Source organism: Tarenaya hassleriana, unplaced genomic scaffold (genome assembly GCF_000463585.1).
Source record: "Tarenaya hassleriana unplaced genomic scaffold, ASM46358v1 Cleome5, whole genome shotgun sequence".
In the NCBI taxonomy this organism is placed as follows: Eukaryota; Viridiplantae; Streptophyta; class Magnoliopsida; order Brassicales; family Cleomaceae; genus Tarenaya; species Tarenaya hassleriana.
The window spans coordinates 3,090,158-3,116,305 of NW_010967707.1; the positions used below are offsets into that span (position 1 = coordinate 3,090,158).

At 36.2% G+C, this 26,148-nt stretch overlaps 9 protein-coding genes across 10 annotated transcripts in view; 5 read left to right on the top strand and 4 right to left on the bottom strand.

The window, feature by feature from the left end:
- Nucleotides 1-728: 728 nt before the first annotated feature.
- LOC104826566 lies at nucleotides 729-1,933 on the top strand. The gene has a single exon (XM_010559325.1). The coding sequence runs from the start codon at nucleotides 1,018-1,020 to the stop codon at nucleotides 1,636-1,638; it is 621 nt and encodes a 206-aa protein (XP_010557627.1). The 5' UTR covers nucleotides 729-1,017; the 3' UTR covers nucleotides 1,639-1,933.
- A 924-nt stretch (nucleotides 1,934-2,857) lies between these two features.
- Nucleotides 2,858-5,830, bottom strand: LOC104826567. Of its 2 annotated transcripts, none has more exons than XM_010559326.1 (4): nucleotides 5,748-5,830; nucleotides 5,055-5,300; nucleotides 4,808-4,948; nucleotides 2,858-3,725 (listed from the first exon to the last, which is right to left on the bottom strand). In XM_010559326.1, the coding sequence occupies exons 1-4, from the start codon at nucleotides 5,748-5,750 to the stop codon at nucleotides 3,333-3,335; spliced, it is 783 nt and encodes a 260-aa protein (XP_010557628.1). In that variant the 5' UTR covers nucleotides 5,751-5,830; the 3' UTR covers nucleotides 2,858-3,332. The 2 variants fall into 2 exon arrangements, with proteins under 2 accessions (XP_010557628.1, XP_010557629.1); XM_010559327.1 differs by having other exon boundaries at nucleotides 5,055-5,291; nucleotides 5,748-5,823.
- Nucleotides 5,831-13,788: 7,958 nt separating this feature from the next.
- On the top strand, nucleotides 13,789-15,342 carry LOC104826569 (40S ribosomal protein S11). The gene is made up of 6 exons (XM_010559330.1): nucleotides 13,789-13,886; nucleotides 14,000-14,040; nucleotides 14,165-14,265; nucleotides 14,637-14,781; nucleotides 14,872-14,961; nucleotides 15,057-15,342. Exons 1-6 carry the CDS (start codon nucleotides 13,875-13,877, stop codon nucleotides 15,145-15,147), a joined length of 480 nt encoding a protein of 159 aa, XP_010557632.1. The 5' UTR covers nucleotides 13,789-13,874; the 3' UTR covers nucleotides 15,148-15,342.
- A 305-nt stretch (nucleotides 15,343-15,647) lies between these two features.
- Nucleotides 15,648-16,613, bottom strand: LOC104826568. Its single transcript, XM_010559328.2, has one exon. It carries the CDS (start codon nucleotides 16,407-16,409, stop codon nucleotides 15,975-15,977), a length of 435 nt encoding a protein of 144 aa, XP_010557630.1. The 5' UTR covers nucleotides 16,410-16,613; the 3' UTR covers nucleotides 15,648-15,974.
- Nucleotides 16,614-17,749: 1,136 nt separating this feature from the next.
- On the top strand, nucleotides 17,750-19,247 carry LOC104826570 (putative F-box/kelch-repeat protein At5g03000). Its single transcript, XM_019204075.1, is given in 2 exon segments — nucleotides 17,750-18,547; nucleotides 18,550-19,247. Coding segments are annotated over 2 exon segments (798 nt in total). The 5' UTR covers nucleotides 17,750-18,324; the 3' UTR covers nucleotides 19,125-19,247.
- Nucleotides 19,248-19,384: 137 nt separating this feature from the next.
- On the bottom strand, nucleotides 19,385-20,474 carry LOC104826571. Its single transcript, XM_010559332.1, has one exon. It carries the CDS (start codon nucleotides 20,448-20,450, stop codon nucleotides 19,902-19,904), a length of 549 nt encoding a protein of 182 aa, XP_010557634.1. The 5' UTR covers nucleotides 20,451-20,474; the 3' UTR covers nucleotides 19,385-19,901.
- Nucleotides 20,475-20,853: 379 nt separating this feature from the next.
- LOC104826572 lies at nucleotides 20,854-23,582 on the top strand. Its single transcript, XM_010559333.1, has 2 exons — nucleotides 20,854-21,119; nucleotides 23,152-23,582. The coding sequence occupies exons 1-2, from the start codon at nucleotides 20,937-20,939 to the stop codon at nucleotides 23,413-23,415; spliced, it is 447 nt and encodes a 148-aa protein (XP_010557635.1). The 5' UTR covers nucleotides 20,854-20,936; the 3' UTR covers nucleotides 23,416-23,582.
- A 12-nt stretch (nucleotides 23,583-23,594) lies between these two features.
- On the bottom strand, nucleotides 23,595-24,503 carry LOC104827422. Its single transcript, XM_010560596.1, has one exon. It carries the CDS (start codon nucleotides 24,501-24,503, stop codon nucleotides 23,595-23,597), a length of 909 nt encoding a protein of 302 aa, XP_010558898.1.
- A 534-nt stretch (nucleotides 24,504-25,037) lies between these two features.
- LOC104826576 overlaps nucleotides 25,038-26,148 on the top strand; it is a 3,133-nt gene continuing 2,022 nt past the window's right edge. Inside the window, exons 1-4 of the mRNA XM_010559338.2 lie at nucleotides 25,038-25,229; nucleotides 25,334-25,391; nucleotides 25,794-25,902; nucleotides 26,110-26,147. Coding sequence (XP_010557640.1) covers nucleotides 25,111-25,229; nucleotides 25,334-25,391; nucleotides 25,794-25,902; nucleotides 26,110-26,147 — 324 coding nt within the window. The 5' untranslated portion in view covers nucleotides 25,038-25,110. The remainder of the gene's footprint in view (nucleotides 25,230-25,333; nucleotides 25,392-25,793; nucleotides 25,903-26,109; nucleotide 26,148) is intronic.

The following is a 26,148-nucleotide window of genomic DNA, read 5'->3' on the forward strand; positions in this document are numbered from 1 at the left end:
AACCCTACTTTCTCTGTGGTTAGTTCAAATGTCTTCAAATCAGTTTTCTTGCCCATTATTATTCTTCTCTTCTATTTTCGCCCCCTATATTTTCAGTTTTCATGCCGATATCCATTAAAAAAATAGATGTTAATTTCTAAATTTAAGGATAGCTGATCTGAATATCATTGTCTTTTTATATGATGGAAGTCAAACATTCAAATATGAAAAAAGTTTTAAAAAACCAACTTGCTAAACTTTTTAAATATGCTCCATGTTTTTTGTACTTATTTTGGCTTAAATTGTAGTTTGACCATCTGGCAACAATTAATATTCATGCATAGATTTATATGTATCAAATTCAGATTTTATTTGATTTTATTTGGAATTCTAGCGTAAATTGGTATTTTTATATTATTTTTCCATATGAATAAATTGAGTGTAAAAGATGACGAATACAATAATGGAAACTTAAGAGCAAATTTGCTGGGGGAAAAAACAAAATCCGGAAAATTAGTATTACTTTTTATAAAATTATTTGTACCATGGATTAAAATGAATACATATAACATAGCGGGTCTAAATGTCTAAGTTCACAAATCATCATATTATCACATGAATCTATACAGTGATTCATAAAACTTTACACGTTTACATTATTTACCTTTGTGTAATTTATTTGTTTGGATCTTGTATTCCTTTTTAGGTGAACAGATAAAATTTTGTTAACAAAGTATACATTATTTTCTTATTATGTTTTAAAATGATATATTTAGGAAAGAAAATGAAATCCAAATAATAAGACAATTTGTGATGTTAAAATACAGTAGGACAGATATGTCGACGAATCGAGTAAATTCTGAAACTTTTGGGGCAGAAAATAAAATTATTAAAAGTATTATATATCAATTGTCCTATAAATAATGAGTGTCGCGTGAAGCTAGGTTTGCCGAAACTAACAGCCAAACACACCAAAAAAAAAAGCCTCTTTAGGAAAAAGAAAAAAGAAGAATAAGAAGAAGACGAAAGAGAACATAAATGGCGGCGACTTCTAGAAGGAGCAGAGGGCCAATGTTCCGTTCGCTCTCTCCCTCTGGCAGATTCTGTTACGCTTCTCACGCGCCTCCGCCTTCCGCCACCGCCTTCGCCTCCACCTCCAGCTTCACCTCTCGCTCCTCGACCTTCTTCCACCAGCGACCCTCGCCCCAGCCACGCGCCGCTGTAACCGTCACCTCCTCCGCTGCAACCGTCAGATTCTCGCTCGAGCGCCCGACCTCACCCGGCCGGTCGATATCCGCCGTCGGTCACTCACCACGCGCCGGCCAGATCGTCAGGAGCCAGACCCCTCCGCAGCAGAAGCGCACCTGTTTGTGCTCTCCGACGAACCACCCCGGATCCTTCCGTTGCAGTCTCCACAAGGCAGCGGCAGCGCGTGGATCTCACGCGCAGACGAGTTACTCGCCGAACAACCGCCTGCATGCTCGAAGGTCAGCGATGACGAACTCACTGGTGCGGATATGCGGCGTGGAGGGAGAACTGGTGAAGCGAGCCCTCGCCGCGCTGATCCGGCCGTCGTCACACCACCAGCGCCGCCGCGCCGATTTCCATCCGCGGCCGAGTCGCCTTTCAGTCATGTCGAAGGCCGAAGATTCCTCCTGATCCTATGACGTCATCCCCTGACGATCTGGCGGACAAAAGTTTTTTGAAATCTCCGGCGGCCGTGAAGTGGACAGATATAGTTTTTTTTCTTTTATACACTGGTTTCCTGTGAAAGTGTCTATATATATATGGTGCACAAGTTGCTCTAATGGCAAATCTATGAAACAGATGGAACAAGGAACCAAATTTTGAAATTATTTTACTTTTTCAAAATCAAAACCTTCAACGAGTTCACCCAAAATTCAGAGATTGAAATTGAGGATGAATTCTTCAAACCCATTGAAACAAATTGTTATATAGGTTGTGTCGTTTGTGTGTATTCGTTGTTTTACCGTATTCCGTTATCATCTCCGTTTGATTTAACGTTTTCCGTCGTCTTCTCCGTTTTGTAGGGGCTTAACACGCTTACGTAACCCTCCTCGCCGGCGTTGACAGGTTTAATTACGTTTGATTATGTCGTTAATTAACACTGGGGTTTTTATGAACTGTTTTTGAATTTTGCAGCTTTGAATATTCGAGTGATAAACAAACCATCAATGGAAAAAAAAATGATGATCAAGGTCTGCAACAATGGAGGAAGACTGAATTTTTGGACTTGGACTTAATTGGGGGGTTTTTTCTTAAAAAGGATAAACAATAATTAGAATAAATAACATTACATTTTGGTTAAAAATCGATTATCACGAAAGGGATGACGTTGACCCAATTGATCCAAGTAAAATTTGAATTAAATTCCAATATAATATAAACCAAAGACAATATGGATGGCGTTGCATAATGGATTACGTCGTGGGCCTCTTTACGGTGGATCATTAAGCCCATCTATCGTAAAACTTTTGTTTTATATTATAGCGTCTAAGCCCAAAATAAAACTTAGTTAAAGGCATTAAAACCGGGTTTTGCCCAAATAATTGAATGTCAAAACTAGGGTTAGGACGGTAAATCTTCAAACCCGGATAAATGTTTTTTTCTTTTTAATTTTAACTAGAACGATTCTATATAATTTTTATATAAAAAAAAATTAACCCGATGTAAATGAAATATAGAGTAATTTTAAAACTTAAAATTTATTTGTTTATAAAAAAAATCTTAATAAAAATAGAATCAGAAAACGAAATAAGTAAATATAATTATTTCAAAATAGAAACCCAAATCTAAAAATTAACCGGTTGGATGCATGAAATACCAACCCCTATAAGGCATTAATGTGCAGAGTTTCGAAAATTGCGACAAATCTTGAATTTAATTTTTCCTATATTATGCATACGTAATACATCTCGAAATTTGTTGATTGGATTAATTGGAACGTGAAAGGGCTATAAGTAATCATATGATCGATGTGAGTGCGTTTGCAGGCGAATTTAGTTAGAAAGAGAGCGTGAAAGAACCAAACTCGGAAATATAAACCACGTGATAGAGTGAGCAATCGAATCTTGAGAAATAAAAATTAAGAAACATAACAATAAACAACGTAAGCTCTTCGATAATATCTTAATACCATTTCATCGTATCTAATTCATGTTTTATATGTCTCTAGGGAGATTACACCGACAATTAAAATTGATTATACTTGGACCGATACTTAAATACTAATATAAACTTTTTTTATTCAAAAAGGCCCATCATAGTCCATCCATTTTGATATATATTGAATATATATTTGTAATTAAAAAAACCGGTAAGAACCCAAGATTTCAACATAAAGGCGACCGGTGAGGAATGCCTTTGCGTCGGTTGATGCAAGTGGAGATGTCGTCTTGATCATCACTCGCCACTTTATAACTACTCGCCGATGATTTTCCACAAACGTAAAACCCACTTCGTTTCTTCCTCACTACGTTGTTCGTGGTGGGCGCGTACGGCGGCGCGTGAGGATAGATGTCGGAGGAGTTGCCGGAGGAGGCGCCGGAGGACCAGCTCATGGGCTCGTCCGAGTCAACCACCGTGGACCGAGGCGTCTCGTAGGCCTGATCCGAGTCGGCGAGCCCCACGTCTTGAGGGATGATGTAGTCGGGGCCTAGGGTTAACGTGTGGCATGGCTTTAGGAATGGTGTCAAGTCCTTGTAACGTTTTAGCACAAAATCCACCTATAAATAAAATAATAATAAAAATTAGATTTATCTAATCCAATAACGTATTAGTTTGGTTTTACTGAATCATTCACATAAAATTAATGCTATTTTTTATTAATGCTATATCATTATTTAATACTTAAAACTGTTCTTAATTAGATATAGTTGAAGACATGACCAGAATTATAGTAATATAGATCCATTGTGAGTGAACAGCACATTTACTAACAGAAAATGAATATCACAACCAATCATATTTTTAAAATTTCTAAATTTCTCATATTACATCGAGCCATTTATTAAAAGTTCTTCTTCCCTATTTTGGTTTTAAAACATTTAAAAAATAATAGAATTTTTGTTGAATAAAATCGAAAAATAAAACGGAAAATTTGCTTTAACTTTCTTTTTTCAAAGAAAACGTTACTTGATTTTTTTTTCATTGTTAACAATAAAAATTCAATTAAAGAATATAAGTTAATATATAGAATTTAAAAAATGTTAGTTTAGCATACTTATATATCCCTAGTATTTTAAACCAACTTGTGACGACAGGAAGTCAAAAAAAGAAAAAAAGTTCCAGATTTAAGTGTACTAATTATTATTTTTTTCTCTCACGATATTAGGTATACTATTTATAGGTGCTAAGTTTAAAATTTTAATATTTTGATTTATTGTAATTAAACACGTAGTGGTACTTGTGTTTCTACTTTGGACCGGGTTTAGAGAACAAGTTGCGGGTTTTATTAATAGGGAGAAAAAAAACATGATCTCCTTATTCTGACCATATATGCTTAACCCTGTCCTATTTTATTATTATTATTATAAATTAGAAGAAAATTTTTTATTTTGTATATATCCCGTTTGCAATTCTTATCACCTAATTCAAACTAGAACATAACACATACACATGAATCTTCACCATCTTTATGAGTTTCTCATAGTATGTGTGTGTGTGTATCAGACATATATAAATTTAATGTATTGAATTTTCTTGATTAGTGAGCAGAAAATAATGCGGTTAATACCAATTAATTAATTTAATCTTCAAAGAGAAAATTAATTAGAGATGAATGGATGGAATTTAATTAGGATATTACCTTACAACCCAAGGAGCAATGAATGAAAGATTCTTGGAGACTTCTGTCACAGGAAGTGCAATAGTTCCCAGCTCCTTTGAACTGTCTGTTCTGTGGTCTCTTCTTGATGAACACCACCTTTGCACTGTTTATAGTGTATGCCTATACGTACCCATGACATTCAATATACGTATATAGATTCCTCTCAAAATTCTCATAGTTACATATTGACGTGTGTGTATGTATATAGGCCATGATTAGGGCAAACCTGGACATTAGAGCAGTCGATAAGTTTCTGAAGATCTTCGAGGCGAACGACGTCATGGTAAACGTACCGGCGAATCTGAAGAAGTCTGTGGAATCTGTGGGAGGGGACGCAATGAGGGCACAGGCTGATGCAGCAGTCGAGGCAGCACACGTTCTTCTCGTTCTTCTTGGTCATCTCATGGTACGAACACGCCACGAAGAATTTCTGCGTGTAGAGTGCATCCAACCACGCCGGCTTCTGAATTCCCTTCACCAATATCACAATTCAAAGTATTAATCTCTCGAAAAACGTATTGAAACTTTCACATATGGGGTCTCTCTCAAGGTTTCCAATATCTAAAACATCGCTTATAGGTTAAAGTTCTTTTGGTTATACAGTCGGTTAATTTGTAGATACATATATATATATATATATATATATCGCTCGGGTTTAATTCAATTGTACGTGTAAACAAAAATAGTGATATACCATATGAAACTGTTTGATGATCAAATTAGGCCAATAATGACATATATATATATATATAGAGAGAGAGTATATATAATACTTTCCATTTTAGTGAAGTGTGTGTGTGTATATATATATATATAAGGTTTGACAATTCAGGATTGCCAATCAGGATAAATGAAAAGGGGGAGAGAGTAACTATATTTGATATGTGAAGAGAAGAAAGAATTTGTGAAGAAAACCTACCATGATGACAACTCAAAACAAGCTTTGGGAGATGGACACTTGAGGAGTATAACTGTGAAGAAAAACGAGAGAGAGAGGGAGAGGGAGAGAGAGAGAGAGTTAGGGCATGGAGATGAGCGAATTTATGGAGGATCCACAAGAGAGAAAAGAGTATGTTTATTCCTCGGAGATATAAATACTTGTTTGTTTATTGCTTTTGGTGAAGAGGGAGAGAGAGAGAGAGAGAGAGAGAGAACGTGGGAGCTGTTTCCGTGTCTGCTCTTTTAAACAAGTATAGTTTTGTCATCTCCTTGGGCTTGAGAGAGCCCTCTCATGCTCCACTACAGGTTAACTTCTCTCTCCTTGGAGAAGCCGCTCACTTTACTCTCTCTCTCTCTCTCTATATATATATATGTATGTATATATCTGTGTATAGGTGGTGTGTGTGTGTTTCTTAAACATTTAATTGTCTCTTTTTCTTTCTATTTCCATGTAGTTTAGATTGTCTTTCTAAAGCCATATATGGCAATGAAAATTCAATACCAAAAGATACATAGGTTAGAGTTTGTGATTATTTATATTATATATCAAATTATATATATATATATATATTTTTTAAATTTTAATCAAAATTCATGGAAGAGAGTTTGAAGAATCTTTTGAATTCTATTAATAGTAATACATAACTGATGAGTTATGTAATAAAAACTTAATTAATCTCTCGATGTCACACACCATGCATAAAAGCTTACGCTCAATTAATTTATGTGAAATATTAATATGTTATCGATCATAACCTACATTTAATATTTATGTTTTTATATAATTTGTTTATAGATGATAAAATGTCAAACCCCCTTCAAAATTCTTTTGTTGTATGATTCTGAAAATTCTAAGTCTATTTAAATAAATTTTTTTAAATTATAAAACTATTTCTAAATTTTAATTCTAGTAGATGTTTATCAACAAATAATATCTATTTAATACCAAAAATCCGAAATTATCCGAGTTACATAGAGCATATAAACATATTATTTCTAACATTTAATTTTAATAATAAGTGGAATATACACGAAATCTGATTTCTCTTAGATGTTATAAATCGGTCCCGAAATCCACAATATCAAAGGTATATATCTCAAGTCTTAATAATATATAAGATTTGGTATTTCATATAATTCTACATAATTAGGACTAATACGCATAGTATATTAATACTAATTAACATGACAGGAAGTCACAAGTTTAAGATTTAATAAATGGTTTTTTTTGTTCTTTAGCGAATTTGTGATGATTTACGTAATTAAATACATGATTAGGTTAATTGTGTTCTAGGGTTTTGCTTGAAAGATAATGGTTAATAATGCATTGTAAATAGCAATTCGTAGAGTGTTCAAAAGCTACATGTCTTACAAAAAGCTAACTAAGCCTAGCTACCCTATCTAAGGACAAATAATCTAAAAAAAATACATACTAAAAATTCATATATATTATAGTTAGAAAATGTAAAAAGTCTATATTTGTATTAAATATACCGTATTACTATATTTTTATTATTAAAACATTGATACAAATTATGTTGAGTGTTTAAATTCATTCAATAAAATTAACAACAATTATCTCTGGTATATTATCACCAATTATTTATTGATTATAAGTTTAAAAAGTTTTAAATTAAATCTATCGTTCAAACTAAGATATATGTGTTTTCATGGGTGGCCTGGAATTTAGAATTATTATATTAATATAAATGTGTATAATAATATAAATTCGAGGAGAATACTATTTGGTACAATAATAATTTCATATGAAAAGTAATTAGTTCATGTAAATATAAATATTAAAATCAAATCTAATATGCGAACATTATCATAATCTTCTCGTATCTATAAATCATCCAAATTATTGTTTGACTAATTTAGCCTAATAGGAAAACACACCGTCGTATTTCTTGGGGTAAAAGACCGACAAATTGATATAATAAGAATTATGCATAATCAAAGATTGAATTTAATGGGAGTAGAAATGTACTGTCCATATGGTTAATTATAACTATTAAAAAATATTTATTTACTGTAACCAAGGAGAAAAAAAAAAGATTCTTCTGTCTTACTCCGACTTGTCCTATTTTATTGCCATTAGTGTCTGAATGATACTTCTTGTTATGGGTGACATTATATCTGTACCATATCATATACACGTATATAAATGTGTAAATTAATAGTTAAATTAAAATTCTTGTAATATAAAGTATTTGATTTTTTAAAGCTTCAACTTAAGGGTTTAACGTCATTAACTAGCGATAACTCCAAGGTTAATTACCCATGCTTTGTAATCTTCCGTTTAGATCATCATGGTTAATATTTAGGGTAAGAATTACAAATTGACAAGAATTTTTTTCCCCAATTATGATGAGTCATTAGTTATCAGTTAATTATTTTAGGTTACACATATTTTTTTGTTAACTTGAGTATATAGAATCGAATCGAAATAAATTAAAAATATATAATATGTGTAAATCGAATTTAATTTGAATTTGAAAATTGAATCTAATATGGGTTTTTTTTTAAAAAAAATCGTCTGAATAAAAAGCTATATTTTTAAAAAAAAATTTGTAAATTTCAAAACTAGAATTGAAACTAAAAAGGCCAAGAACAACAAAACACGTACGAGGAAATAAAGGTATTGAGTATCAAATATGGCAACAAAAAAACATCGATTTTGAGAAGAAAAAAAACCTACTCCACTAATTTTAATTTTTGTCACAAAACTTTTGAGACATACACAACTCACTAACCACTAGGTTATTTATTTATTTATTTATTCTCAAATAATTAATTAATTAGTTTGCTTAAAACATGTTAATTTAAGATTATTTAGTCAAGCAATCGTGTTAAGACAAGCAGGGGTTTCACCAGTTTCCGAGGAAACCCCTTGTTTCCTGTGCTCATAAAGCTAATCACAATTTTGATAATCCTGTGGTTTATTACGTATTTGCTTAGGCGGTTTAATATTTAATTGTTTTTTGTTACTAATTAATTCCAGGTGGGTCTTGATTAGTGTTTAATTAATTGCTTCAGCTTCTTCCAGAAAGTTCAATGTTAAAAATATTGTAATGGAAAAATGGCCATAAATTTATTAGATGGTGTGAACGAAAAGCCATTTTGATTTTTGTTCTAAGTTTTAACTCTAAACAATATTTAAATTTTTTGGACGAGTGATTTTTCAAATTTTTGGGAATTTTTTCAACTGTGTATGATTTTATATATGACATATAAACGCTATGATTTCAGACCTGAATTTTGGAAACTTCTAAGCCTGTTTGGGATTTTTTTTTTTCAATTGTGTATGATTTCTGTGGAAACTTTTATTGTGATTGAATATATAAATTGTTTATTTATATTATATTTTTTTTAAATGAACACAATTGTGTTTGGTTTGGAAATGATAAAATATTTTATAACCAATTCAAAAGTATGACGCGATAAATTCTATGTTTTTTTTTTATAAAAATGTCTCGATTTTGTATTCAATATTGCGTAAGTCCTTTTTTATTTCCTTTTTTTTAATTATGTATAAGCCCATTTGGCTATAAATTAAATATATGAACTTGAAAATTTAAATTTCCTCTTGACTTTTCATTTTAGAGAATATCTCAGTCTAGGGATCTTGAGAAAAAGCGGCAGAAGAAAATTGTAAAATACTATCCTTTAACCCAAAAAAGCAAAAATGTCAAACTATAATCAAAATTTTCAACTTTCATTTCCCTTTTTCTTATGTTGCTGACCTGTTTCAAGCAATAAATTTTTAAAAAATTAATGTTTAACCATACATAATTAATTTTATTAATAATTATTAAAGAATAGTTTTCTTGCTCATGTTTAAGTTATCACTACCTATTTAGATATTGTATATATATAATAAATACCATATAGTTATTTCGAATATAAATTAATCTAAAAATCGATAATATATAATTTTTTAAAATTAGTTTAATAGGGAATATAATAATAAAAAGTGAAAAAATAGAGTTTTTAAAAAATTAAAAAAATTATGAAAATTTGAATATATATATTCCATCGTTATTAAAGGGACACCCTTCAACATTTCTCCATTCTCGTCATATATAAGAGAGAGAACACATCTAATTGTGATATAGTTAATACAAAACCTAATTAAAGCTAAATATATCCAATCCTAATTAAAATAAGTGTTAATGTAATATATATACATGTATATATACACACGCACGCACTAATAATATGAGATGATTAATAGACTTCTTCCCTTTAAAAGTTAAATGGATTATTATCAGAAGTCAGAACCGACCAATCGGAATTAGAACAAAGCACATGGACTCACTCTTGTTTCGTCTTTTTTTTTACACATTAAAAAATTAACCTTATAATCACTAAACCCCAAAAATCAAATTTAAATTATAAAAAAAAGGAACAAATTATGGACTGAATCAAAATAGGCAAAGGCAAAGCAAATGAATGAGGCAGTGAGTGCCTCACGTGCCATGAAGAAACCATGATAAAAGCAGTTTGTTCTATCGACAGTTACAACTCACGTGCTGAGAATCCAATGACCTAAACTTCCCTAATTTTTTTAGGAAATTAATTACAAAATATATGTTTTTTTTTTGTTAAACTACAAAATATATATATGTTGTTTTTTTCTTCGCGAAGAAACAATATTTAGAATGCGTTTTTTTATTCTTTAATGTTTAATTTATATTTGGTTCTTTTTATGCATATACGTGCATGCATACGTATCTTTATCAAATTTTCATCACTGATTTTGAATTTAGATACTATAGGTTTTAGCCCTTCACTCCACTCCGAAATATCTATCAATATCAATTACAGATTTTTCGGACCAATACATTAATTATTTGAATTCAGATATAAAAAAACAAATATAACTATCATATATAAACAAATATTTGGTTATAACCTAGAGTTTTCCCAAAATCCAAAAACTATAACAAAAAATAATTGGCTATAATCTAATAATACGTTGGAAATCACTACGAAGTACATATGCTTTAATCCTTATTTATTTAACATTGAAGTTTATTACGAGAGTATACCATTCAAATTTATCAAAGAATTTGAAATCATGTAATATCAAAATTACTCATGGAGAGATAATTATATATATATACAAATTAAACAAAATAAAAATAATTATTCCAAGCTCAAACGTATTTCTTTGAGGCGAAGAAACCTTCGAATCTTCCTTGTATCAGTTTCCCATATCTTTTTATAAACTTTTATAAAATTAACGGAAATCATGTTAATTAAAATATTTTTATTTATTTTTGGTAAAAAAAGTCTTTTTAATCTTCCTGTGGATATAAACAACAAAACTGTTAAAGTAAATAGTAGACATCTCGATATAAACTGAGCTAAATCATTTTAGCTAAACAGAATCAATATATAAGTTATCTACATAATTATGCATTGAGCAATTTTATTTTTCTTGTTTATGATTTTTCTTTTTGTAAAATGCATTGAGTAATTTTATTTTCCGTGCATTGAGTAATTTTTTTAAAATGTTTAGAATAAATAACGATTTTGATGACAAATAGTAATAATCGAGAGAAATATACATAAATGTTTTAGTATTTAGTAAAAAAAAAGGGTCAAAAGTATTGAATATGCTTATCCCTACTGCCATATGAAAAGTATATATTATAAAGAATTATTTCAGACTACATATTTATACTTGTTTATGATTTTTCTGGCCCTCATCTCTTCAAATAATCATAATATCTCCTTTAAATAACGTGGAGTTTATAGAAAGAATAAAAATAAAACGGGGTAAATAGATCCAATTAATTAAATAATCATCATAACAAAACACTCACACTAAAAAAAAACAATGTTGTGGTCTCAAGGTTGAATACAAATGTCTATATGTCTGTGTATAATGATAATAATAACAACAACAATGATTCATATATAAATATATATATTTAAATGAATGAGAAAATGGGGTTTAATAGTCTATTTTGTCGGGAGGGTGGTCAACGGTCAAAGATCCACAAAAATGATGGATGGGTTTTTGGGGAGAGCGAAGGGGAGAGAGAGAGAGAGAGAGAGAGAGAGAGAGAGAGAGAGAGAGAGAGAGAGAGAGAAAACAGCGTGTGAGCCGCACGAGGGGATCCTCTTGCTCATCCTGACTCACCCTTCCTCCACTGTATATAATATATATATCCATAATTAATTTTTAAACAAAATACTATAAAATAATTTCTTTTTTAACAATAACTATTCCTATTTTATTTTGTTAAAATTTTCAACAAAAAACTAAAATCCAAATAGAAAAATAGACTATCATTATATATATATATAATCCCGTATCTTTGCCAGTTTTTAAAATCACACATATATATATATAATATACACACACATTTATATAATCTGCTTTTTAAAACAACACAATAAAAATAATGTTTTTCGATACATAAAAAAATACTTTCGGGGGGATTATTTTAACGGCGATTTTGTGTCTTTTATCAAAGTCAGGTCACGTGCATCGCACCTCCCCTTTTGTAGTCACTACGGACCAAAATGATGCCTGACAATGGCTTACAAAATATTTAAAACCCATGTACATAAAATAATATACATGGACCGCTATCTCTCAATCATATCCCATACATAATGATTATGTTATATATATATATCATTGCAATCACAATGAATTTGTAGAATCAAAATGATAAATTTAAGACCGACCGTTCACTTATAGGAAATATAAATAGTGTTTATACAGAAATGTTTGTATTCAATATTGGAAATGGATAATTCATTATGTTTAATGTTTCATTGAGTAATATTAGGGATAAATATTTACATTGCCATATATAAAATTGAAATGAAAAAAAAAACATGTACAGGAACCAAACCGATATAAATCTTATCAGTACAATTTTCTAAAGTAAAACGAAACCAATTTAAATATAAATAATTAAACAATATAATATCGAAATATCTTTACAAAATATATACTACAATGAAAACAGAATTCAAAATAAATCTGTATAAAATCAGAACTGATATATTTTTCTGAAACATTTAAAACTTGGACAAAAACAAACTGAAATATCCACTCTCATGTAATAATGTTTTTTTGTTTAGCATTACAGAATTACAAAACTGGGATACAGTAGCAGTGCTTGGTCTTAAAATGTTGTAATTGTAAATTGTAATCCATTTTCCAAAAGGTATGTTTATGGGCCTACTTGGATTTACAATGAGCCCATTTTAAAGTAGAAGGCTCTCTACGAGTGGGCCCATAATTACAAATGTAATAAGCCTTAGGCCCATAGTACACGATTGTTCATATTCAAAACACGTGTTTTTTTTGTTAACGGACGTTTGCATCCGTTAACGGACGTTTTCTCTGGCATGTCGATTCGGTTCGACCCGTTCTAGACCGCTGCGATTAGGGGTGGCCAATTCGGATTTCGGTTCGGGTTCGGTTCGGTTATAGTCGGGTTCGGTTATTTCGGTTATAGAAAAACTATAACCATTCGGTTTTTATATAAATTTCGGTTCGAGTTCGGTTCGGTTCGGTTATTTTTCGGTTCGGGTTCGGTTCGGTTTTGGTAAAAAGTTCAATTTTTCAAAGAAATTGTCGGTTATTCTCTCGGTTTTTTCGGTTATTTTTTATTCGGTTCGGTTCGATTTCGATTTCGGTTTTTCGGGTTTAAGGAAATCATAACCGTTCGGTTTTGATGTCGGGTTCGGTTCGGGTACGGTTATATCTTATTCGATTCGGTTCGGTTCGGTTATTCGGTTAATAACCGAAATGGCCACCCCTAACTGCGATCTATAAAAAATGTTGGGTTCGCCTTGACCTAATTCATTTTTAAACAAACTAAAAAAATATAATTGGATCGATTTTAGATAATTAGCATGAATCACACATTTGAGGTTATTTATTTATTTATTTATTTGAAAAAGCAAATAGGCCCTGAGCTTTTGGGCCCAAATATTAGGGCCCAACCTTTTTCTGAAAACCTTTATTTATATACCGTAATCTAAATTAGGGTTTCTCGTTGTGAAGCTCTAGTCGCTGCTCCTCTCGCATCTTTCTCGCAAATCCTCAAGCTTCGCCTGAGAGCTATCCGCCATGGCTGAGCAGGTTGCTTATCGTCGCATTTGAATCCTTCTTTCCTGTGTGTTCACTTCGTCTTCTTTATTTGTAGCGGTCGATCTCAATTACATGACCGTTCTCTTTGGTTTTGGTTTTTGTAGACCGAGAAGGCTTTCTTGAAGCAACCCAAGGTTTTCCTATGGTAATTTGCGATAAGCAGAGAATATTTTTCGGTTTTGTGTGTCCATCGTTTCTGGATTTGCCTGCTTCGTTCAAAATTTTGTCCGTTTGTCCATTTTTTTTAATGATTTTTTTTCTGGTATCAGCTCGAAGAAAACCGGGAAGGGGAAAAGGCCCGGAAAGGGTGGAAACCGCTTCTGGAAGAACATTGGTCTTGGATTCAAGACACCTCGCGAAGCCATTGAAGGTGCAGTGTTTGTTTCTTAACCTACTTGATTTTATTGTATATTCCCGGTCACTGTAGAATTGCGATGTAGTTGAAGATCAGGTGCGGTAACTGGTTTCGTTTTGAATTTGTTCAGATAGATTTTGTTTTCTATATTAGAGATTAGCGATTTGGTTATACTAAATCTGGGCTTAGACTGGTGATCGTGTTTAGTCGTTCTATTCTGTACTCTGTAATAGCTGGATGCAATGTCATGTGTTATGTTAAGGGGATATGATTAAGTGGCCGTTATGACTGTATGCTGTAAGATTCGATCTATCAGTTGTTTCAATTTGTTAAAACGGTTTCCAATTTTCCTGTCATAAATGAGTATCTATTGCATCTTGATCCAGGAACATTCATTGACAAGAAGTGCCCTTTCACGGGCACTGTTTCGGTCAGAGGCCGTATCTTGGCCGGCACTTGCCACAGTGCCAAGATGCAGAGAACCATCATTGTCAGGAGGAATTACCTTCACTTCGTGAGAAAATACCAGAGGTAGCTTTCGGATTTTACACGAGTTTTATCATTTATGTAACTCGTTTCACCCGGGCGACAATAACGTCTTCTAAATAAACGTTACAATAGGTATGAGAAGAGGCACTCGAACATCCCTGCCCATGTCTCCCCGAGCTTCCGTGTCAAGGAAGGAGATCACGTAATCATCGGCCAATGCAGGTGTAGTTTCTGTTCCACTCTTCTATCGAATATTCATCCTATATGTCGGGTTTTCAGTTCATGCAGAGGCTCAGTTCTTGGTGTCTTACCGACAGGCCATTGTCAAAGACGGTGAGGTTCAACGTGCTGAAGGTGATCCCGGCAGGTTCGGCTGCTGGTGGGAAGAAGGCCTTCACCGGGATGTAAAAGGAGTTTGATTTTCTGTTTTTTTTAGCAAGACAAAGCTATTTTGAGTGTTTTTGCTGCACCGATTTTGTTTCTCTGGGACTTGATTGAGACGAAATCTATCAACTTTCTTCAGGCAGATTTGAGTTAAAAAGTGTCTACAATAGAACTTCTGTTCTGAGTTTTTGTCAGTCGTAAAGTCTTGATTTTGTTTTAGTTGAAGAACGCAATGGCTGCTGCTGCCTTTTGGCCGCAACCTAGGAAAAAAAAAACCCCGAAAGACTTTATTTTTTATTTAAAACCCCGGAATAATAAAAAAAGTTGGAAAATATAAAGACCTGAAATTTCTCCCTCGAATAGTAATTCTAAAGGTATTATTATTTATTAAATTTTCTTACCCAGACCAGCTTTGTGGATTCCAATTCAGAGGTGGCTTTCTTTTTGTGTGTCACGAGCTCAGTTAATAATTGAAGAAGAAGAAGAAGAAGAAGAAGCTCATTCATATGATATGTTATGACAAATGCCAAACAAAAATTATAATTATAATTTAAAATAAATGAACAGATAGAGGTTTTTGGTTAAGCTCGCGGCACCCAGACCTCGATGACAGCAACGGCAACAAAAAATTTACATGTTTTTTTTTTGTGGTTGGAACGAGAGATGAATACTGTACAGTTTGTTGTTACGCACAACATAATTCAAAATTTCCTAAGGATTTGACCAAATATCTCTCAGAGGATTATTAGGTTTTCTCCCCCCTTGATTTGATCAAACAACTATAACCAAAGATGAAACAAAAAAACTCGTTTGTCCACACCGAACAAAGAATGAATCAGCCGATTCAGAGATTAGTATTTCAAACCTTGAACAGAGAGATGATCATCGTCTTCCTCGTTGATCGCCAAGCGAAGTTCGTGAGATTCTCTCGGGCCGGCCGCGGCGGGAGATTCTGCCGGCGATTCCGAAGGAGACGCCAGATTCGATAGGGAAGAAGACGGAGAAAGCAATTGGAGATTGGAGGAGGACGAAGAGGACGCGAGATGTAGAGCCAACACGTTGCCTTCACTCCACGATCGTTGAATGGGGAAGGCGACGCTCTCCGACATGCCGTGACGGCAGATCCGCCGCTGAATCTGGGATTTTCGGCCGGGGGAGGAGGACCTGTCGTGAAGGGCGCAGCCGCAGTTCTTGTGGTAGGGGCGGCGCTCGATGGCGGCGTCGCAGCCGGAGATGCAGCCTTCGAAGACGCTGCGGAACATCCCGTCTACTGCTCCGGTGGCCATTATCGTTCCGGAGAGAGATCGTGTTTTCCCTCAGTGTTCGGGCCTCGAGGAAGAGTAATGGGATTTTGTGTACGGACGAGGAGGGGTGAGGGGGCTTTTTATATGGAAGGAAATTTATTTAGAGAGGAGAAGGAATTATTAGGTGTTTTTATAAATAGAGAAATGGTGGGAGGGTTCTGTTTGGTTGCAGAGCGGAAAGAGCGGCGAAAGGTGTGGCGACTGCAAGTAGGAGCCGTGTCTGACCAAACGGGCTTTCATTTTGTGCGTTTTTTCCTTAATTATTATGGATTACTACTATTATTATTATTGGTCCGAATCTAATATAATATATTGATATTCAAATTTAAATTCAATTATAAAAAAATTGTATTCAATAAAACCAACTTTTAAAAATAGTTTCTAAAAATATAATTCGAATAGAATTGCATAGAATTTGTTGACAAATAATGTTATTATTAAATAATATCACGCCTTTTTTTTGGTTTGGGGGGGGGGGTTTCAGTCTAATATACAATTAGTGGAAGCTTTATTATATTTGGTTTAAGGATAAAGAAGCATATATTTATTCTTATTCATCACGTATAAAACATGCATTATTTTTTAATATAGACCTTATAATTGTATACAATTTGCACTTAATCATACACATTATAATATATATATATATATATATATATATATATATCTTGCCACAGTGCCAAGATGCAGAGAACCATCATTGTCAGGAGGAATTACCTTCACTTCGTGAGAAAATACCAGAGGTAGCTTTCGATGGTTCCTAATTCCTAACATCATATCAAAAGGAGAAATTTCAGAAAAAAAAATCACGTTATCATATATTCCATGCAAATTTATTACTTTTGCTGGAAACATTGGATACATGGGTAAACAAAAATATCGGATTTTTGAAAATTTTGATGTATAAACTAATCATAAAATATTATTTAAAATTTAACAATATATCCATAATCAAAGAAAATTCCGCTATTTTTCCCATTAATTTTAAACTCTATATGTTAACAATGATAAAATTATTATAATATATTTTAAAATGTAACATTTTAACCAAATAGTTAATACTTTCAAATTTGTGTGCATTATAAAGATTTGAATGGATTATACATCTGAAATAAATCATTATGTTTCAAATGAAATTTTAAGTATCATTCTTGTTGTGTTGGTTGTAATATTTAAAAATGATTATATGAGTTTTTGTGAAAAATATTTTATGATCTTTCGAATTGTAGATGTTTTAGTATAGTGGAAAGATTTTTCCTAATTTATATAACAAATAATAAATAATGTACATAAGCTATCTATCTCGTTTAAGAGATGGTACCGTAATAACGGTGAAATGGACAATTTAGATTTTGAGTCGAAGAATTCCCCCCGGTTTTGAAAACCCATCGACAGGCACGACGAAGATCTCCGTCGCCGTCGCAGTCGCAGTCACCGTCACCGTCACTGTCGCCGGAAAGTGTCTTGTGAGTCTCTTGATCATTGCTTGGAATCTTGCTGCAAGCTTCTAAATCATCGGTGATGGTTTTCTGGGTTTCGATGGATTTTGTGTTAAACTGAACAAATTTCGAGATGGAGTTCTTGTTTGGCAGACTCTACTTACATTTCCGCGTTTGTGAATTGGATTTCCGAACGACTTCTTCGTTTGTGTCGTGGGGTGGGCGCTTGTCGTGAAACCCTAACTCTGTTCCCACGAGACTTCGTAAGTTCATTTATGAAACTAGGGTTTGGAAAATCAGTGTCGGAATCGGAGTTTGAATCGGAGTTACGAGTTACAAGCGATGAAAGCGTGTATCATTATGTGTTTCTGCACAAATATTTACTCGTCCTTTGATTATAATCACATAACAGAGGCTTCGTTTTTATCTCCCTTTTGTAAAGCAGGAATATTTTTTCCATGGATTCAACTTCAGATGAGGAGCCACATCATAACAAGATGAAGTCTCCGCCATTGCTGTCATTGTTGTCGCTACCCGACGAGCTCGTCTTCAACTGCTTGGCACGTGTCTCCAAATGGGACCACCCGGACGTCTCTCTCGTCTCCAAGACCTTTCGCTCTCACATGGCTTCCCCTGAGCTCCACACTATGCGTTCCCTCCTTGGCCGGATTGAACATTGGCTCTAGTCTGCGTACGCATACCTTTCGAACCAGGCCCACGTTTGTTCGCTCTCCGCTCAACAACCGCTAATCATTTGGTCCAGATCCCTTCGGCCCCTTTCGAGCTTCCGAATTATCCGTGCGTTGTCGCGTTGGGTTCAGAGATTTACAAAACCCGTGGAATAATCGATGACAAGAGCACCTCGAGTGTGTTTCTCTTTGACAGCCAATCTCACACATGGCGGTGCCTCCCCAACATGCGGATGCGCCGAAAGCTCTGCTTTGCTGGCGTGGTCGACAGGAAGATATATGTGATTGGAGGGTGTGGCAAAAGGTCCATTTGTATGGGAGAGATGTTCGATCCAAACAAGCAAACCTGGGGGCTATCTCAATTCAGTTCGTTGAGGCACAGTCTGGTTATGTCGGAGCGGCCAATGGTTGATCCTCCGAGATCGGAGATTTGGTGTACTGAGATTGCGTTGGTAAGGAGCAACAAAGAGGAGATATTGGGGAAAGTTCAATGGTCTAAGGCTGTGTATACGTTTGCCGATCCATGTTTTCGTCCTGACATTTTGCATTGTGTAGCCGTCACGGTTTGATCGGCACATGAAAACCGGCTTCGACCCTTTTTTAAATTGATCATCATATGTTCATGTTTCAAATGTTCTTTTGATCGTATTGGTTTGCCACTACTACTGTTTAGGGCTGGGCATTGCTACCAAATCCACGGATCCCTCGGGTATCCGTCCCATGGGTACCCAAAATTCGAGAATCAGAACCCCAACGAGTGCAAGATCGGTGATATTGGGAGTGAAGTTCCGAGAAAACCAAGAGCTATCAAAAGGGTATTTTTCCATTGTGGTGGTCATATTCATTTGCCTCTTCGGCTGGTTATGGGGGGATCCCTTGGCTGGGCAGTGTCGAGTGAGATATTCCCTCTAGAGACTCGATCACATTATCAGCTAAAGCAGAATCCGAGCAAGAAATTGAATTAGAACTGAAGCAAGGTTTTATTCCTAAATGATGTAAGAAGATCTGCAATGAAGAAGCATAAGAGTCCTAAGAATTACATCAAGAAACAACCCATATAAAGCCATAGCCAATGCCTGTTCAATGGCAACACCGTGATTTTGCAGACACTGTAAGCCATTGCTGAAGATTCATGTGCAGAACAATGCACCGAACTTTCAATACACATGCGAGCATGGAGGATCAAGGTTTAATGCAGTAATATTCTAAGACAACCATGGATTCTTCTAGAGGGAAACACCATGGTTTCCCCTCCCAGGATCCCTCAACTTCCGATCAAACACTAAAGACTTGGCCAAAAGAGATGGTTCAAGTTCCAGATTCTTCCTTCTATCTTTGATAAGAACTCATATACACGGAAACTTGCTCTTCTTCTCTAAAAATCCCGGTATAGGGACAGAACTCGGCGCCGGCGAAACCGAGCAGAGAGCTCCGGCGAAACCCTCGACAGCGATCTTAAATCCTCTACAAGCCCTAATCTGCTGCGTCATCGTACCCGGATCCGGTCCGATTCTACCGGTCGAACCCAAATTCAAATCGATATCCTCAAAACTCGCCTCGTTCTTCCTCATAGCAGAGTGTCTCGAACTCGTACTATCGCGATCAAGGCTTACTCGTCTCGTACTCGTACTCTTACTCGAACTGTCGCGATCAAGGCTTCGCTCCTTCTCCTTAAACTCGCTCAACGTCTCGCCGCGCTTGAGGATCTTCACCTGCCCCATCACCAGTTTGCTATTCGCCACCGGCAACTCTGCCGCCGTACAACACGACCGCGATTCTGTTCCTCCGCCTCCGTCGTAGTGGGTGGATCGAAACTCCGGTGGACTGTGCTTCCTCCGGCAAGCCGTCGTTGCAGAAGTAGGGTTTTGAGCATAGCAAGTGCGAGTAGCAGCCATTGTTTTTTTTTCGCGGCTTTGATAGTTTTTTTTCCTTGTTAGTCGAAGAATCAGGCCGCCTTGGATTATTTATAGAGTTCCGTAAATTTTGATCCTACGTGGCTTCGTCAACCGCCATTGACAGATTTTTTTCTTTGTTTTTCGATATATTTATTATGGAATATGCATGCAATGCAAGCAAATTAAAAAAAAATGTTTGTGACATTGATCATATAAATTTATCAACATAATATTAATTAAAATAAATATTTTAAGAAACACCAACGGTGTTTTTATTGAGACCCATCGGAAATTAAAGTGGGAAAAAAAAACCTGTGAAGAGAAAAAGGCTAAGAAAGGCAAAAGAGAATCACAATGAAACGGCATCGTTTCTTAAACAATACATTCGACGTTGGGACGATCTACGAAGACTGAACCCTAAAATGTTAAACCCTCCTCGTGTCTCTGTGTATAGACTCTAAACATCGAGGAGGAGAAAGAGCGAAAATGCCGCTCTATGATTGTATGCTTCTATTTAAACCAGTTATTCGAAAGGAATCTCTCATGGATCTGGTTGCGCGCGTCGGAAGACACGTCTACAGCAGAAATGGCGTTCTCACTGAGATCAGATCCTTTGGGAAGGTCGAGTTGGGTTATGGCATTAAGATGCTTGATGGACGACACTACCAGGTATATCATCGTTTAATCTAATCCGACTTAACTCTTATTCGAATCGATGCTTTCGGAATCTGTAAAGTTATGGGTCAGAAATTTTCTGGCGTTTTGTGTTCTTCGGGTTTAGGGTTTAATATTTGGGATTTAGGTTACTGAATGTTTGAAATCAGTGTTTCTTTGGTGTTTATTTGCTGTCATGATATGATAGTCATTAGTTGTAGAATAATTTATGGGTTTCAGCTTTCTGATGAGAGTTATCCTTTTTAAACTGATCCTCCTTTGGTAAATCCTTTATGATCGATTGGTTTATTGTTCAAATGTATAACATTAGCTATGTTTTTGCAAACTAGATTAGCTATGGTTTATTCACTTCTAACATTTTTGTCAGGACTAGATTTTTGATGCAACTCTTACATTTTTTTTTATGTCTTTGGTGTTCTTCTGTTTTATGGAATTTTGATGAGAAGAATAGAAGCATTCAAGGTAGGACTAGAGTTTTTTTAAGATCCGTATAGGCCATATGGTGGGCATTGGAACCCGAGGTGGCGAGTATCCACCCGACCTGTGAGTCACGTATCCGAAATTTTGAAATTTTGAGTATTCATCTACCGGTGGGATGAATACGGGTCCATTGACATCGAGAACTCGATCTTCAGTTTTGGTTCGAGTTTCGGCCGATGAGTACCTATACCACGGATAATCCTAGATGAGGGGAGAGAGGGAGAGGGGCGTGGCATGAGGGTGAGAGCTGAGGATATGGCAGTGTCGACAGTCAATGCAGGGTGTGATTTGGGTTGATGCAAGATGCGAAAGGGCTGAGGTACATCTGATTTAAAATCAGAAGTTGCTAGTTTTTTTTTTATAAAAATCCGAACAGAGAAGGAAAGAAAAGAGAGGTGGCGATTCAGGGATTTGACGTCACCTAACCGTGTCCACTCGCCTAACCGTGAGCCCCGCTGGTATCTGTCCCCCACAAGGCCGAGATGAGGTAGTCTGGCTGAGAAACTTGAGGGGGCGAGACCCAAATCTGATACACCTAAAAACTCGGATCCTCGATCAGTGTCAGGCTCTAATATTAGGTGAATCTGTCCAGTGAAAGTTATGCTGTATTGTTGCGTTTTGCTGCTTATCGTTTTCGATTGGAATCTATATTCCAGTTATATTTGATTCGGGATGGGAGTCTTATATGTTTCTATATAGATCCTTGTGTATCACCTTAGAATTAGATAATATCATGTCTGTTCCTGATTAGCTTTCAGTTGAATAGCAGACTCGTTAAGTTCTGAAATTCCTTCGGAGGAGACAACCCCACGTCAAATAGTGAAATTCTGTTGCTTTGGTTTCAGAACCTTTAGGAAGTCTAGTTTACTTTTTGAGTCCCTTGAACTCTGCATTTCTGATCTAGAACTCATACACTGTTTAGATGCTTCCAGAAAATTCTGCTATGATGGTGATAGGCTTCGAGAAAATTTCTCGGTTTTTTCCTTTTCAAACTCATTTTTCCAAAGAGATTGCTGAAGTTTTGGATCTGCATTCTTTGCTCTTGTGAACGATGAGCCCGTGCAGAAGTTTAAACTTTGGCATTGTTGTCAGTTCTTGTTGTTAGGCATCTGGGAATGGTAGACAGATTTGTGTAAGATGATGGAGAAATCAGATTCGTACACTCCTGGGGCCGGGGTTTAACAATGTTACCCGAGGCCTTCGGTTACGAGTCTGGGTTGGTATCCTGAATTTTGTCGGGTACCTGACCTATGCCCATCTCCACTGTTAGCTGTAGCAGCGCAAGTAATGTACGCATTGTACGGTTCTCGGGATACCGAACTTGAATCGCTACAAGCTACAACATCGATTCCCTTGTTGCGCTTTAATACAGTTTGCAGAGAGTGAAACCAAAACTCGTAATTTATAATACCTTGTTTGCCTTATATGCCGGCGATATTTTAACCTAGCAGTCCGATGATTATCTGTAAAAATTTATTTGCAGTTTTGATAGTAAGGATACAGTACACTTGAAGCCGACTAACATATAATCCGCGGATTTCCGCAGGGCCAACTGATGCAGATGACGATGATGGCTACACCAAACATCAACAAAGAGCTTCAGTACCTAAACAAGGAAGACAGGCTACTGCGTTGGCTCCTCGTTAAGCACCGAAATGTTAAAATCGGGAAGGATTATATGAGCGACGTCCATGACGTGAAGACCGAGCTCGGCAAATTTTATGGAGAGTCTTCGGAGGATGAGGAAGACGAGAGCGATGATTTCGAATACGATGAGCTCGAGAACGAAGAGTGGATGAAAAACGTATGAAATAGGGGATGGACCCATTGTACTTTTGGATCGAGCTCAGCAAATCTTTGGGTCGGGTTACAGGCGAATAATCTGCAGTTATCTAAAGACGGTGAAATCTTGATTTCATCCTTTATTGGGTCTTCGTGAAATATTTCGGGCAGATAAATACATGAATTTGAATCCTATGCTCGAGTGCATCAAAGCTCATCAATGGCTGAATCCCGCATTCTCGTGTCCAGAGCTTCGACAACACCTTCGAAGCTCCCAAACTTATCATTCACAACGTCAATCCTGACGCCCAACCTCTCTGCCCCCGCCTCCGTCACCGGCCCATGAGCCGCCGTCACCAGCTGCGGCCGCCTCCGTTTCACCGCCGTCCAGTCCCAACCCATTTCCCTCAATCCCTTCAGCAGACCCTCCACCTCCGCTGTGCTCGTGAACACCACCGCGTCCACGTCATCCACCGCCGCGACCATGGCCTCTGCGCAGGTGGGTCCTACCCACCGAGTCTCGTAGGCGTCAACCCTAATTGGGACCCACCCGGCGATCTCCAGGTCCCGGAGAAACCGCGGAACCACCGGAGGCTCCGTGAGCTCCACCACCGACGGAACCGGGCACAGAATTCTACGACCACGACCCGACCCGAGAGATTCGACCAAACCCGTCGGAGTCGCGATCGAAGGAACAATCACTCTCACTCTATCTTCATCGGAGGAAAACTGGGAGACGAAATCGCGGTCGATCATCGCGGCGTCTCTGCCCAGAGCGGCGAGGACAAAACCCTCGTCGCCGTCGCCGGACGGAGGCAGTATGGGCTTCTGGAGGACGGTGATGGCGGCGGATGCGGCGGAGATAGCGGTGCGGGAGGGAAATGCGATGGCGGAGAGGAGGGAGATAGACGGCGGAGAGAGGTGGCGCGTGAGAGAGATGACGGCGCATGGGGTGATATCGGTGGTGATGGTGGGGCACCAAATCGGCTTATGGCCTTTCTGCGTGAAGAGGTTGGATAGCCGGGAAGCGTAGTTGGGAGGTGTCGTGAAGATGACGGTGAATTTTTCGGCGGCGCCGGCGGAGGAAGAAGGAGGAGCGGCGATCATCACGGTCATGTTTGCGTTCGGCCAATCTTTTTCCGGCGGCTCCTGATTCGGATGAGGTGTTACTACTCAAAAACACTTTGAACATATATATATATATATATACATATATACATATAATCGCATTATTTCGGGGAAAGTTGAAACAAGAAAACTTCCGACAAATATTGAAAACTTTGCAAGTAATTTATTTTAATTCGTGAAATCCTATAGACTGCATACATTTTTATTTAAAAATATAATTAATTCAAATTAAAAATAATCAAATTAAAATCTAAAAATCCATTTTAATATATATTAATTTCTATATGTTTAGTTAAGAAATTAAAATTATAACGCAGTTATTAAAATTTTAATCCGACTTACATCTTGTGTAGTGTTATATAAATATTAAACTAAATAGACAAAATATTTGTGATATATATATATATATATATATATTTGAATTTGATATATTTTTCAAAACAAAACAAAATAAATATTGAAAACCATATTAATCTGGAAGGTGCAGAAGAAATAATAATATTTATATTTTTTCAAAATACGGCATTCCGTCCACTCCATATATTCATTATACGCTAAGAAAACATACCAGAGGGCAGAGGCCCAAATTTGAACAATGACGAATGTTCTTCCTCCATTATCTCCGGCGACCCATCATCGCTTCTCTGCTGCTTGCCGCGCCGGAACTTCGTCTTCTCCGGCGAACTTCTCTCTCCTCTCACGCTCTCCTCTCAGGTCTTTTTTTTTTTTAATTGTTTTCTCCACATTACGCATGAATAAATTTATCAAATTGCTAGTTCTAGGGTTTCTGGTTTGTTAACAATTCGTGAATCGCGAAGGTATGCGGTGCTCGGCGCTGGTTTTGCTGGACTCTCTGTTGCTTGGCACCTGCTTAAGGTATTCTCTTCTTTTCTACTCGCCATGCTCGCTGCATTTTTTTAAGGACATGTTAGCTTGGTTAAGGGCTTCTGCTTTGTGTCTGGAGCTCCCAAAATGTTGAATTTGTATCTTTTCATGTCTGGTGAAAAGGTAGTTCGAGTTGGTAGACCTTGTCTTGGACTGTGACCCACTGAAAATCTTTGCACTTTTGTGCTAATTGGTTACCTTGGATTGTATGTTGGCTCTGATTTGCTAACAAGAAATCGGTGAGACTGAAGCAAGAAGTTCCCAGTAGGATTTTGGTTTTTAGCCCATCTTATACAAATTGTGATTACATGCTACATAACATCTCTGTGGGTAAGTGTGAGCAAGTGTTGTTTCTTCCTTAACCTAGCTGGAAGCCTGGAACTAATGTTGCAGGGCAGTCCCAAGGAGCTGGAGTTAAGTGTTGACATATATGATGAAGTTGGGATAGGAGGTGGGGCATCTGGAATTTCTGGGGGACTTCTCCATCCGTATTCTCCGAAAGGTAGATGTTCTGTTTCAGCATTTCAATTGTTGGAGTGGAGACAATAATGCTGAACCTTTTGGTAGCTGATGCTTTGACTTGAAGATTGTTAGTTCTTTCATATGTCTCTCTTCACGGGGTTTGAACTTCTGTGTTGAGACAGTTCCAATGGAAGGGATTCATCATATTGTTTTATGACTAGTTTCTTAAGGTTTTTATTTTCTGTAGGTAAACTTCTTTGGCATGGTTCTGAGTGTTGGAAAGAGT